Source organism: Quercus lobata, chromosome 1 (genome assembly GCF_001633185.2).
Source record: "Quercus lobata isolate SW786 chromosome 1, ValleyOak3.0 Primary Assembly, whole genome shotgun sequence".
Lineage (NCBI taxonomy): Eukaryota > Viridiplantae > Streptophyta > Magnoliopsida > Fagales > Fagaceae > Quercus > Quercus lobata.
The window spans coordinates 43,784,160-43,797,453 of NC_044904.1; the positions used below are offsets into that span (position 1 = coordinate 43,784,160).

General features: G+C 38.7%; 1 protein-coding gene across 1 annotated transcript; it reads right to left on the reverse strand.

The window, feature by feature from the left end:
- Positions 1-2,359: 2,359 nt before the first annotated feature.
- Positions 2,360-8,944, reverse strand: LOC115990600 (dihydrolipoyllysine-residue acetyltransferase component 4 of pyruvate dehydrogenase complex, chloroplastic). Its single transcript, XM_031114418.1, has 6 exons — positions 7,898-8,944; positions 7,593-7,784; positions 7,394-7,481; positions 7,047-7,117; positions 6,843-6,926; positions 2,360-2,928 (listed from the first exon to the last, which is right to left on the reverse strand). The coding sequence occupies exons 1-6, from the start codon at positions 8,789-8,791 to the stop codon at positions 2,824-2,826; spliced, it is 1,434 nt and encodes a 477-aa protein (XP_030970278.1). The 5' UTR covers positions 8,792-8,944; the 3' UTR covers positions 2,360-2,823.
- Between the last annotated feature and the right edge of the window lie 4,350 nt (positions 8,945-13,294).

Genomic DNA, 13,294 nt, shown 5'->3' on the forward strand with positions numbered 1-13,294 from the left:
CAAAAAATGCAGGGATTTCTTGTTCAGTCAACGAGGAAGTCTGTCATGACTCATGCATCTTGATGTTTGAAGATCGTGTTGAAGAGGTTCGCAGAGCTCCATTGGAGCATCTCTCATTCAAAACAATAGCCATTTCTAGTAGTCCTTTTTTTTTTCACCATCAATGCTTTTTCTTATAGTAATTATACAATAGTCAGTTTTGTTGTAGTTGTTGGCAAGCATATTAAAGATAGGACAATATTTTAAGTGAACTGTGGTGATCTGTAAATAAAGAGGTCGTCACCAAGAATGGGTAAATAGACAGGACAATATTTCTTTAGATCCGTATGGCAAAGCAGACAAATTTTAGAAAGATCATTTAGTAATTCAACTTTCCTATAGATGCAACTTATTTCTTAACTTATTGTGATGATAAGTTGTGAGGGACAAACAATCACTTTCATATACTACCACTAACATCATTATATTTTCTATCATTCACAACTATATTTTCTATCATTCACAATTTGTCACTATGAAAAAGAGTTGTTCCCTTACACTTACTCTTACTAATTTGAAATTAAATGATTATATTCCCGATGCTTGTTTGGATTTGTACGATACACCTCTACCAAACTCGGCCCAAGCGCACAATATCTTAGTTTTGTTTCTTGAAAAAGCATTCCGTTAACCTTTTCTCATTGGTGGTTAGCCTGGTTTTTTTTTTTTTTTTTTTTTTTTTTTTTTTTTTTTTGATAGAAAACATGAACTGTTCATTCAACTAAAAAGAGATACAACAAGGAAAGCAAACAAATAACAGGGAGAATACACCACAAACAACTACACCCCGCCCCCCCTAATGAACCCAAGAGCCCAGAGGTATTCTTGTGCTTGCCTATTAAAATTTTGGAATTTCTTTTCCTAGGCTCTAGTGACCCTTTTTAAAGTCCCTCTCATTGGGCATAAAGGGATACTTATGGGCTCATATTTAGGGGAGGGTTTACTTGTGGGTTTCGGGCTTGATAATTTTTGGGCCACAGAGGATAGCAGTTGAAAGCCCATACCCATCATTGAGAATCTTTGAGAAACACAAGAGTGCACAACAAAGGAGGGCACTGGGCTCAAGGGGCGAACCACTGACAGCATCTCTAACCAGCCACCTAGCCCCCGGTGATTTGATGAATCAATTGAGTGCTCCGTACCCAGACTCGCCAAACAAGCGCCCATTGGAGCGTGTTGGACACCGACAACTTCTTCCCTTCTTTTCTCTACCGACCCACCTCTGCAATCAGCTCCATGTTTCTCAAAAACCCCTAAAAGACCACTGTTTTCACCGGTCCAGTCCCCAAAATGCCAGTGACATTTGGACTTACCTTTAATCCCAACACAATGATTCACACCAAGACCCAAAGCACCACAAATAAAGCAAAAGAAAGGAAGCCACTCCATTTGAAAACAAGAACAGAACTTAAAATGGAAGACCCTTATTCTCAAATCTACAACAAACCTTAAAACCGGACCCATCTTCCAGGCAGTTCTTAGAGATGACTTGAAGGCTCGCATGCACTCCTCTGAAAGGTCCGATCTCCTGGTTGAAATGGAGATTTTAACTTCCTCCACTGAAGTGAGTTGAAAATGCAAAAAACCACCAGTATCTGCTTGATCCATGTTGCTGAGAGGATTTAACCAAACCTTTGTAGGCTACAAAGACTTAGAGAGACCCAAAAATGGAAGAGGGAGAAGGACTTGCACAAAGCAAGAGAGAAAAACTCCTACTGAGGGAGAGAGAAAAACTCTCTCTCCTCCAGAGGGTCTCACCCCACTTAGCAGCACGCTTTTTTGGCTTTGGTTGATCCTGGTGGTTAGCCTGGTTACTATTGTATTTTGGTAGAGAGATAATTATCACTGCAAAGACCCATTTAGCATTACGATTTCCGGAAGAAAATGGACGATAAAGAGCGATTTTGAAAACGAAAATGCAGGTTTGGCATTTGATTTTACTTTATAATAAAATTGCGTCAAATCGTAGCTCATGGAGTGTTTTCCTAAAATCTCTAGAAAACTGCATTTTTTCGCTTTGTAGTTTTCAACAACAGCAATTTTTACATAATTTACCAAATGCTTAATTGCGCTTTAATAAAATATGTTTTCAAAATGTAACTTATCTGAACAAATTGTCACAACATAGGTTTTCAAACAGCTGATCCGAACTGACACATTATGCATAACAAAACCCCTACCCAAGATTCTTACATCACACTCCCCTCCAAAATGGAAGGTTTCACATTCATCCAGTGTGGGAAATCTCTCTTTCCATATGCAATTAATTATAAACCAAAAGTTTTTTTTTTTTTTTTTTCTGACAGTCTAAACATGGTGGTAAACAAAGTAAATATTTGTCACTTTTTTATTTATGATAATTGAGGCCCATTTAATAGCTAATGGTTGCCACAAATGCAATTCAAAAACAGATACCATATACGCTTCAACACCACCTTGACCATGTCATGAACTGCCAATGTGTACATAAAATTTACGCCCTAATAATGCTGGAAAAATGAACTTATAAGACCACTCACTTCCTAATAAAACAGGCTCTAGGTCATCAAAAAACTTCAAAGTTATTCTCCTCTATCAAAATCTACTCAACAGTATCAGGAAATGTACTGGAAACCTTTAAAAACCAAAACAAACTGAAAGACAACATAAGCATAATTTTGTGGGGGACCACTGCAAAACTAGGTCAGGCTCTGTCAAGTAGACACACCATTATCACCTGTAACCCATGAAAGAATAGCAGCTCAACGTCAACAGGTATCAATTTGTAGAAACCTGATACATCATCTACAATGTCAGGCTTTCGGGATTCTCTACAATCTTTGAAAAGGTCTGAAGAAAGGCAGCCAAGTCAGCTCCATAAATAATCCGGTGATCAGCTGTTACATTTACCTGTAAAAAGAGTAACACACCAACTCGGTTTAGGTCTTCTGCAGAAATTTTACCGGAAAAGTTTGGTGATCTTTTCAGATGAGAAGCTGTTCTATGTTTCATTGACAACATTAAATACATAGTATATTACATTCATGGATAGCAGAGGGACCTATCTCGGACAATCCAAACAGTAACTAAAAAGATATTTTCTCCAAATACCGGAGCCAAAGAACATAATTTTTTGCAAATAAAGAACTAGAGTGAGGATTTTGCTCCCCTAGAGTCATTCTAATAGAGATGCATGAGGATGAGGTTCAGGAACAACGTTTGTCTCTCTCCTTTCAGATGCTCTATACCAAATAATAGACTTGATATATTTGGAGATTCAAGTTGAGAAAGACTTCAACCCTTAAGGACAACATCTATTCTCAGTAATAACATGCCAAATAATACAAAGCAGAATGGAAGCATATATTCGTCAATTTGTGAAATGCAAGAGGCAAAGTTAACAGAGGACCTGGAATTATGCCTGCCTTTGTGTTCCATCTAACCCTTAACAAAACAGGGGTGGGGTGGAGGTTGGGGCTGTAATTTCTCATCTTGTTCAACATTGGGTACAGCAGCTCTACCCCAACCTTGCCTTACTGCATAATGTTTCTGAATCTAGTATTAGTTTTAAATCCATTAAATTAATAACTACTGTCAGATTCCTGTAATTGTAAGTTACCAGTGACAAATCGTTGTCGCCCACTCACCCTTGGATAGAAGGGGAATCACTCCTCATTTCCAAATCTTATCCGTTCAAAAGCCAAAAATCTCTTTGTCCCATAACAAAAATTGTAATTACTAGAAGAAATTTGAATGGAAAAAGAAAGATAAGAGAAGAGGGCCAAAATGATAACAAAAAGGATACCATACCCTTTCACACTGCATTTTTTTTAATGGTGAGTTACATATGCATCAATGAATGTTGAACCAATGACCACACCATTCACTTGATTCCAAGATGAGATGGGAGTGTCCAACAGACCCCACAGCCCTCGTTGTCCTACAAGCCCAAATAGAGGAATCCTATCGTCTGGACTTGGAGGCCCAAATCCGGCCCAGTTATCCAAAGCTGGTACTATTATTCAAAGCCCATTAAGGCTGAACCTACAACATTTATTTAGTCAATATTGCTAGTCCTAATATCTTTAATTAGTCAATCTTGAAAGCTGATGTTTGTGGGAAATATCTGACCATTTATTTACTCTATGTTTTCTATGTTTTGGGAACTATTTACTAATTTAATTCTCCCATGCTTAGAGGGCTATTCAGAGCAATATATATAGACGGTTGGCTACCATGAATAAATCAAATTAGAGAGTGATTATTCAGAAATACTTGTGTTGTTTTATTCTTTGTACCTCTTTGGGTGAATTCCATTGACTGGTGAGTTTTTAGCCGTGTGTCCTTGGTAAGCAATATATATAGTTAGTCGGCTACCATGAATGAATCAACTTAGAGAGTGATTTTTCAGAAATACTTGTGTTTTATTCTCTGTATCTCTTTGGGTGAATTCCATTGAGTGGTGAGTTTGTTTAGCCCAGTATCCTTGGTAATTTCCTTTGGGTGGTGATTTTTCTGTATCCCATTTCCCATTATCACGACATAAAGTGGAGAGGCCATTTAATCAAAAGCTTATTAGCACCTTTCCAAATTCCATACTTTGAAGAATATGCTAAACTTCATGACATTGTCTTGTTTTGATCTCTCTCTCTCTCTCTCTCTCTCTCTCTCTCTCTGACTTGAACAAAGACTCCTCAAATCATATGAGGTTCGGTTGATGTCAACAGCACCATGGCTTTGGACTAGGATGCACGAACGCAGCAAAATGGCAGCTGCACCCGCGTCCAACGCGGCGACACGCGAGCTCTCTCTCTGTGACTTGAACAAAGACTCCTCAGATCATATGAGGTTCGGTTGATGTCAACAGCACCATGGTTTTGGATTGGGATGCACGAACACGGCAAAACGGCCACTGCACCCGCGTCCAACACGACGACACGCGAGCGATGCCACTGCCTGCGTGTTGGTGCCACATCGGAATTTTTTTTTTCTTTTTTTTTTTTTTTCGTTTCCCGACTCACTCCGACTTGGCTCAGACTCGGGCCAATTCGTGCCAAATCAGTCCGTATCGGGTGAATATCGGTGTGTTTCAGCTGGAAAAAGGAAATCGGCCAGTAAGAATTCGCACCAAACCCCTTTCTTCTTCTTCGCTTCTTTCGGGCCACAAGTTTTTTAATCTAATCTTTGATTTTTTTTTTTTTAATGGGTAAAAAAATAATCTCCAATTTTTAAACCATAGCTTTTCTTTATTTTTTATTAAATAATAAAATTAAAATTAAAGGTTAATTTTTTTTTTATATTGCTAAATATAAAATATATAAATAAAAATATTTTTAATAATTTTTTAATCGCCGCACCCGCACCCTATTTTTTTAAAAATTGCCGAGTCCCGCACCCGCACCCGAATCTGAAAACACACCCGTGCTTCATAGGTTTTGGGTCACTTAATCACCAAAACCACACACTCATGGCCAATGAAATAAATTTTCCCTCTCTCTTAACATGCCCTTAGGCCCCATTTACAAATCTCGTCCCTCTCTCGCTGCTTATTGGCCCAACTACATCCCTCACTCCAAGCATATCGTCAAGTGCAAAACCTTTGACTCCTCCACCTTGATGATGCTGGAAAGCTCCAGTGTGAGCTCAGATTCCAAATTTTCTCAATCTCCTTCACAATCAGTTACATGAGTAATGGGAGTTTTCGATGTGGATTCACCAATTAACGAATGGGGTTTTTTGGTGTTGGGTTGAGCTGCTCGATTATGGCTCTAGTTTTATTGGTGTTAGTTTGGGTCTTTTGATGGAGTTTGATGATGTGTTGGTTTGATGAAGCTTAAATTGGTTGTTGATGGTGGTTTCAGATAGTTGGGCTGTGATGAGATGTTGCTAGAGTCAAGTGGATTTGGATGTGGAGGTACAAAGGTTGTTGAAGAAATGGGTAATCTTGGATTATTTGGGAGTTGCCAAATATTATGTTGATTGGGTACCATGAGCATCCAAACAATTTTTTTTGTTTTAAAAAATTGTTTTTTGTTTTTGCAATTATGAATGAATTCTTCATTGAAGCTCAACCAAAAAAAAAAAATGATCATCTCTAAAAATATGCTTTTGAAAACAGAAAAATGAAAACATTCCCAAACATGCAGAAGGCATAACCCTAGTCTACAAATACAAGAATCACATCCGACATGCAAAAACAAAAGAAAAAAGGAAGAAAACCTAAGAAATGAAGTAATAAAATCTTAATGAAAGATTTAGAACTAAGTGAGAATGAAGTGTTTGCATTCGCACTGGGAGAAATTATCATATTCCAAAGATTTAGAACTACGTGCAAATATTTTCGGGAACATGTTTTATTCCATTGTTTCAACCTTGCAAACAAGAGTGAATATGAAGTTCTATATACCAGATTTTTGAAATTTTGGGAATGTGACCATGATTGGACCAAATTAACCATTTCAGAAACACACAGCCATAGACCTTTCTGCATTATTCTCATTGTTCTCCTAATTGAGAAGTAGATGCTGTTCCCAAAACCTGAATCGCAGTATTACTTATCACTACAAAGTTTTTGTCACTGGACATCTTACGACGATTATAAATTATTGAAACTAGAATGTTTACCACAGAATCAGTTACAAACACATTTTTGTCATATTTCCCTGTTCAAATCACAGTATCACACATTTTTTTATGGAAGGGACCGATCAAGATATTAGCCAACACCTTAACAAAAAAGTTCATAAGAACTACCCACTAGTTTATAAGCACATGAAACACAAAATTTATAGATTATAAAGAAATGGAAACTAAGCAAAACTCACCAGCATCTTACTTTTCACGCTGAAATATCCATCTGCATCAGCCACTACGGTTGGCTTGGATGCTCCAACAGCCATGATAGCCCCCTGGACATCGTTCCAAATTTAGACCAAATGACTAATTACTTACAAGGGTGAGAACAATCTCATTAATTCATAACTAAAAAACTAAATATATAAGCCTAGCCATTATTATTGATAACTCACCTGTCCTGGAGGAAGAATAGCATCAAATCTATCCACTCCAAACATGCCCAAATTCGATAGAGTGAAAGTCCCTAAATACAATTCGAACATAACTTAGTGTTATTTGTTCCCCCCAAAAGAAAAAGTGTTCAGCCTAGTACAAAAGTTCAGCCCATTAGCGATGTTAGTCCTTGAAATTTATAGTGATCGCTTTTAAGTTGTACCAAACTTAAAACCGACATGTCATCACTTCATTGCGACTAACAGAGATCACTTTTAAGTTTTTTAGGAAGTAAAAGCGATTTATTTTAAACTTCAAGACACTAAAATCACTCTAGAGCTACAGTTTAGGGAGCAACAGTAAATACCTGAATTGTACTCATTGGGCTGAAGTTGCTTTGCCCGAGCTTTCTTCAAAAGCTCTTTCCATTGTTGAGATAACAGGTACAAATCCAACTGCCCCAGGGCCATGAAACACATGTCACCAACTAAAACTAAAACTAAAACACTCCCAAACTCTTCAAAACTGGAAATTAAAAAGACAATTTCCTAAGTGGCCTATGGTACCTTATCTGCGTCCTGAAGAACAGGGGTTATCAAGCCACCATCAATAGCCACTGCAACTGCAATGTTTATGTTAGCATTATACGTAAAACCCTTGCCGTCTTTACACGTGGCATTGACGACTGGATGCTGAGCAAGTGCCATTGCTGCAGCCTTGGCTAATATCGCAGTCATGGTCACACCCTTTGGTTTCACCTGAACAGAATCACATAAAATCTCCATTTATTCCCACAATGCCAAATAAATCAAACTCTCAATTCGATTAGGCACTAGGCAGAGATTAGATTAGACCCAATGTAATAATTTACCTTCTCATAGAAGGCGTCGAGGGCATCGGTGGTGACGGGATAACCAACGCGAAAAGTCGGCACGGAGAGACTTTCCAGCATGTTCTTCGACACCGCCGATTGCATTGTTGTAAAAGGCACCACCGTAGAACCCGGAATTGGAGGCGGAACGGCCGAGGAGGCCGCGGATTTCGGTGGCGGAGGTGGAGCAGACTCCACGTTTGATTTGATTTCGATACTCTTGGAAGGTGTGATTCCTGCGGCGGCCTCTATATCGGCCGGGATGATTCGGCAGAAAGGACCGGTTCCGACCACCGATTCGATATTAACCTTGTGCTGCTTCGCTAGTTTTTTTGCAGACGGCGTTGCTACTGTCTTCCTTGGTGAGTCTGAGACTGGCTTAGACGGCGGAGGCTGAGAGATTGCCGGAGCGGGAGAGGAAGTCGGCGGAGGAGAAGTGGAATTGGAGGAGGAGGCGGTTGTGGCTTTGGCTTTGGCTTCGGCGATTTCGTCTTCGGTTTCGGCTAAAAGGCCGATAGGAGCGCCGACGGGAGCGGAGTCGCCTTCGGGGACGACAATAGCGGCAAGGATTCCGTCGTAAAAGGTCTCGACGTCCATGTCAGCTTTATCGGACTCGACGACGACAACGCTTTCACCTTTGGAGAGTATGTCGCCTTCGGATTTGATCCAGGAGACGATCTTACCCTCGGTCATGGTGGAGCTGAGGGCGGGCATGAAGATCTCTCTGATCTTGGATCGGACGGTCAGGGTTCTACGCTTGGAGGGAAATGTGGAGAAGGAGGAAGGACGGAAGGGAAGGGAATTAGAGAGAGAAGAGGAGAAGGAAATGGAAGTGAAATTGGTATTGGTGTTGGTGTTGGAGAGAGGAGCTCTAGAGAGAAAAGGAGAAGCCATTGCGAAATGGTAACTAAGAGAGAAAAGAGAAAGAGAGGTTGGTTCAGTGGGTTTGGCAATGAGAGTATGAGAATGAGAGGAAGAGGGAGAGGGAAATGAAATAATAAAGAGAATGGGGGGCGGAGAAGACGAGGTGGTAGAGTTTGTTGTGTTGGGAAGGCGAAAATGGGTAAATACCCATTAAAAACAAACTATTTAGTTAATAGGGTCTGTTTACAAACTATTTATAATTTTAGCAACTCGAGTCTCAGAGACTCGATTTTGGGCCCTTAAATCGACTCTTAAAGGCTCGATTTTCATGGGTTGTTCCTGTCTGATGTGGCAGTTTATCCAGGTGGCGTCTACATGGAAATCGAGTCTCTAAGACTCGATTTCCAACCCAAAAATAAAATATTAATGACCACAACCCAAAATGCAGAACCAGCGGAAAAAAAAGCAGAAAGAAAGAAAAAAAAAAAAAAAAGAGAAGAAGAAGAAGGAATGGCGACACAGACAGATCCAGGTCGCACCGCGACCCAGGTCGCCGCGCGACCCAGGTCGCACCGCGAGACCCAGGTCGCCGCGCGACCCAGGTCGCGCCGCGAGACCCAGGTCGCCGCGCGACCCAGGTCGCGCCGCGAGACCCAGGTCGCGCCGCGAGACCCAGGTCGCCGCGCGACCCAGGTCGCGCCGCGAGACCCAGGTCGCCGCGAGACCCAGGTCGCCGCGCGACCCAGGTCGCACCGCGATCTGGGTTTTTTTTTTTTTTTTCTTTCTTCTCTTCGCGGTGCGATCTGGTTTTTTCTTCTCTGATGAACATTCTTCTCTGGTTTTTTTTTTTTTTTTTTTCTTTCTTCTCTGATGAACGCGTTGCTGTGGATTTCCTGCTGCCCTTGTGGTTTTTTTTTTGTTTTCATTTTAAATGTAAATCGAGTCTCTAAGACTCGATTTTCATGTAGGCGCCACGTGGAAAAAGTGCCACATCAGACAGGAACAACCCATGAAAATCGAGCCTTTAAGAGTCGATTTAGGGGCCCAAAATCGAGTTTCTGAGGCTCGAGTTGCTAAAATTATAAATAGTTTGTAAACGGATCCTATTAACTAAATAGTTTGTTTTTAACGGGTATTTACCCATTTTCGCCTGTTGGGAAGCTGGGAGTTGGAGCTACTTTCACTATGTTATTGTTAATATCGCCACGCCAACAATGACTTTCTTTTTTCCCGTTTTACTTGCATTTGATTTTTGGAGTCCACTCTCAACTTCGTTGAAAGAATTGCACACACACTAATTATGAATTCTTATCAAAAATATACTACACTATTATTATATATAAATATTCTTTCCTAACGGAGATTCTTATGTTTCCACCTGTTTGAATTATATAATTTACCTTTCTTTTTTTTTCTTTTTTTGATAAGGATAATTTACCTTTCTAATGACAAAAAAAAATTAGGCAAAATTTAGTTACAATTCTTAAGTATTGTTCTTTAGAGCATTCAGAGAAGTGGAGGTAAAATTTTAGCTATTTAACTATACAAAAAGTCACTTTATCTATTTTACATATACATATGCCGCAGTAGTGGATCTATTTTAGCTTTCAACACAATAAAATAATATAAATACTACAATAAAATATTATATCTACTACAATAAAATAATAAATCCCACTACCCAAAAAAACCAACCACAACCACCTCTACCATCAGCCACTGCCACAACCACCACCAACACCACCACCACCACCACCAGGAAGAAAAAAAAATAAAAACCAAATTACCAATCTTTTTCCACTGCCACAACCACCACCAACACCACCAGCACCAACACCAGCAGTCCACAGCAGGGGAAAAAAAAAAAAAAAAAAAACCCAAATCTCCAATCTTTTTCCTCAGCCACGGGCCACAACCACCACCACCAGTCCACAGCAGGAAAAAAAAAAAAAAAAAAAAAACACCACGAGCAAGCACTCCGATCACGTCGGCGAGCTGGGTCGACAGAAGGGGTGGATCGGCGGCAGACCGGAGTTGAGAGAGTGAGAGGCCGAAGTGAGAGATCGAAATGAGAGAGTGGCCAGAGTGAGACCGAAGTGAGAGAGTGAGAGGCCGGAGTGAGAGAGTGAGAGGCCGGAGTGAGACCGGAGTGAGAGAGAGTAACGTTCAGAGATGAGAAAGAGAGAAAGTGAATGAGAGAGAGAGAGAGAGAGAGAATGAGAGTTATTATTTTAATCTCACCGGTGATTAAAATAATTTTTTTTTTTTGCTCCTTATGAACAGTACACATCTATTTTTAGATGTGTACTGTAGCAGTGAAGCTAAAATTTTTAGATTTAGCTCCACTGCTGGAGCAACATTTTAGCAGCAGTGTAGCTATATTGCTATAATATATAGCTACACTGCTACAAATGCTCTTAACTTCCTATCTTAATTATGAATCTCTTAGGGATAAGAGCTCAAAATCATATATTGGGCATTGGATTTTATCCAAGGACGTTGAATGAACCGAGAATGGACAAATAGTTATGAGGGGTTCCAATTTAAAGTCTCATGAGTAAGGAATGAATGGAAGGTTGTTCGAGGAGGAACTCCTCCTCCGATATGATGGATGCAGCTCAAGTATGTATTCCAGCAATTAGAGTGACCCTCCAAGAAGCTCCAGTGATAGGGACGTGCCTCATGAACATACGAGAAGGAAGGAAATCTAAAAATATCTAAGGGAAAGCTGCTACCAACACATTAAATGCACTGCAGCTACTTTTCTGACCGCATTTATGTGGAGAAGACCCTTGAACAGTACTGTCTTGGCTACCACAACTCACAAAAAGCCAAAGAGAGTGTCTAATGGGATAGACACTCAAGTAAGGGTTCAAATGATCAACAAATCTATGATCAAAATGGTCCAAAGGGAGCTATATAATGTAAGAGACCCTCCATGAGATGGGAATCGAAAAAATAGAGAAAGAATACTGTAACAATCAAAATTATACTTGTACCTAACTATTATTGATTTGTATGGAAAAATACCCCCTCGAACAGTGAATTCATTCAACTTTATTTTCTTTGTTCTTGTTTGATCATCTTTTAAATCTATTCTAGCCATTGTCAAATTCATTAAGGCCTAATTTTTCGACCCACTCTCTACAAATTTATTGTACTGGGCTCATTGGACCAAGATCCCATACGTCTTGGGCTTGGGCGGTAAATCGTGTCCCTACAAGTTATATATATATATATATATATATATATATATAGGATCTTAATGGAACTAGGCTTAAGATATGTTAAGATATGATTAAACCCACTAGATTAAGTATTGTCGATGTTGTATTTTGTCCAACTTTGAATTTTGATATAAATTTTATCTCTAAAATTAAAGAATTTTTTTATTTTAATAGTTAGGCCCTTTTTTGTTGATTTTCATCAAATGATATGTGGCTGGCTAAATTTAACTGAGCTTTAATTGAAATCTACCAATGTGATTAGATTAATTTTGGAGTTATGTTTAAGATCATGAAATTCCATTTAATTCGGTTGTTCATGGGCAAAATAGGGCTTGAACCAAATGAGATATCACTTAATTAATGGAATTACTCATTTTGCAATTTAATTGTGAAAAAGTACATAATTCTCTATGAAACGTGTGCTAAAATTTTAGTGTGATTTCCATAGACAATCTATATAATTTTTAATTTTGCGCCACATGTCCCATTTGATTTTTAATTTTGTGCCAAATTAATTATTGAGTGTAAAAATTGAAGAATTCAAACCCAATTAGATTCTAAATTGGATTTCAATTGGAATCCAATTTTCAGCCACGTGTCCATTTTTGTTTTTAATTTTTGTGACAAGTGAATTATTAAGTGAAAAAAACCAAAAAGTCTAAATCCAATTAAATTCTCAATTATATATATATGAGAAATCATTACATATTTTAGAAATGTATTTATAATTTGAATCTCTTCTAAAAAAATGAATATTTGTGATTATTTTTAATTACACCTATATATATGCATGGAGCTACACACTAGTCTATATATACTATAAAATCAAAGCCTTTGACTTTTTGTTGACTTCATATGCTCCCTCCACAATTTTACACCTTATTCATATTTTTTAAATAAATTAATTTTTTTTTCTTTTAATTTTTTAGAAAAATTACACTTTACCACCCTAACTATGCACTAAATTACACTTTGCACCATAAACTATCTGACTACACACTTTGCACCATAAACTATCACACTTTGCACCCGGCGTTATTTTTGCTGTTATATTTAACAAAATATTGCTGCATGTGACAAGCACATGCTTCTTGCTTAGGTGAAATAAAGTTAAAAGACCAAAACATCCTTCTTCAAAATCAGTTAAAACAAAATCCAAAATTTCCCACATCTCCCTCTATTTCACATGTGTGCCATCCTCTTTCCTAGATCCAGTTTCAAAATATTTAAATTTACCTCTCTAATTCCATAGCAAAATTCATTCACAATACCCCATCCACCTTCCCCAAATCATTGTTTGTTTTCT

Excerpts from the sequence above, each read along its gene's own strand:
- LOC115990600 (XM_031114418.1), bottom strand. The coding sequence starts at position 8,791 with ATGGCTTCTCCTTTTCTCTCTAGAGCTCCTCTCTCCAACACCAACACC. Across the intron at positions 7,482-7,592 it reads TTCTTCAGGACGCAGATAAG|TTGGATTTGTACCTGTTATC; the intron begins GTACCATAGGCC and ends GCCCTGGGGCAG. Across the intron at positions 6,927-7,046 it reads CTATTCTTCCTCCAGGACAG|GGGGCTATCATGGCTGTTGG; the intron begins GTGAGTTATCAA and ends AACGATGTCCAG.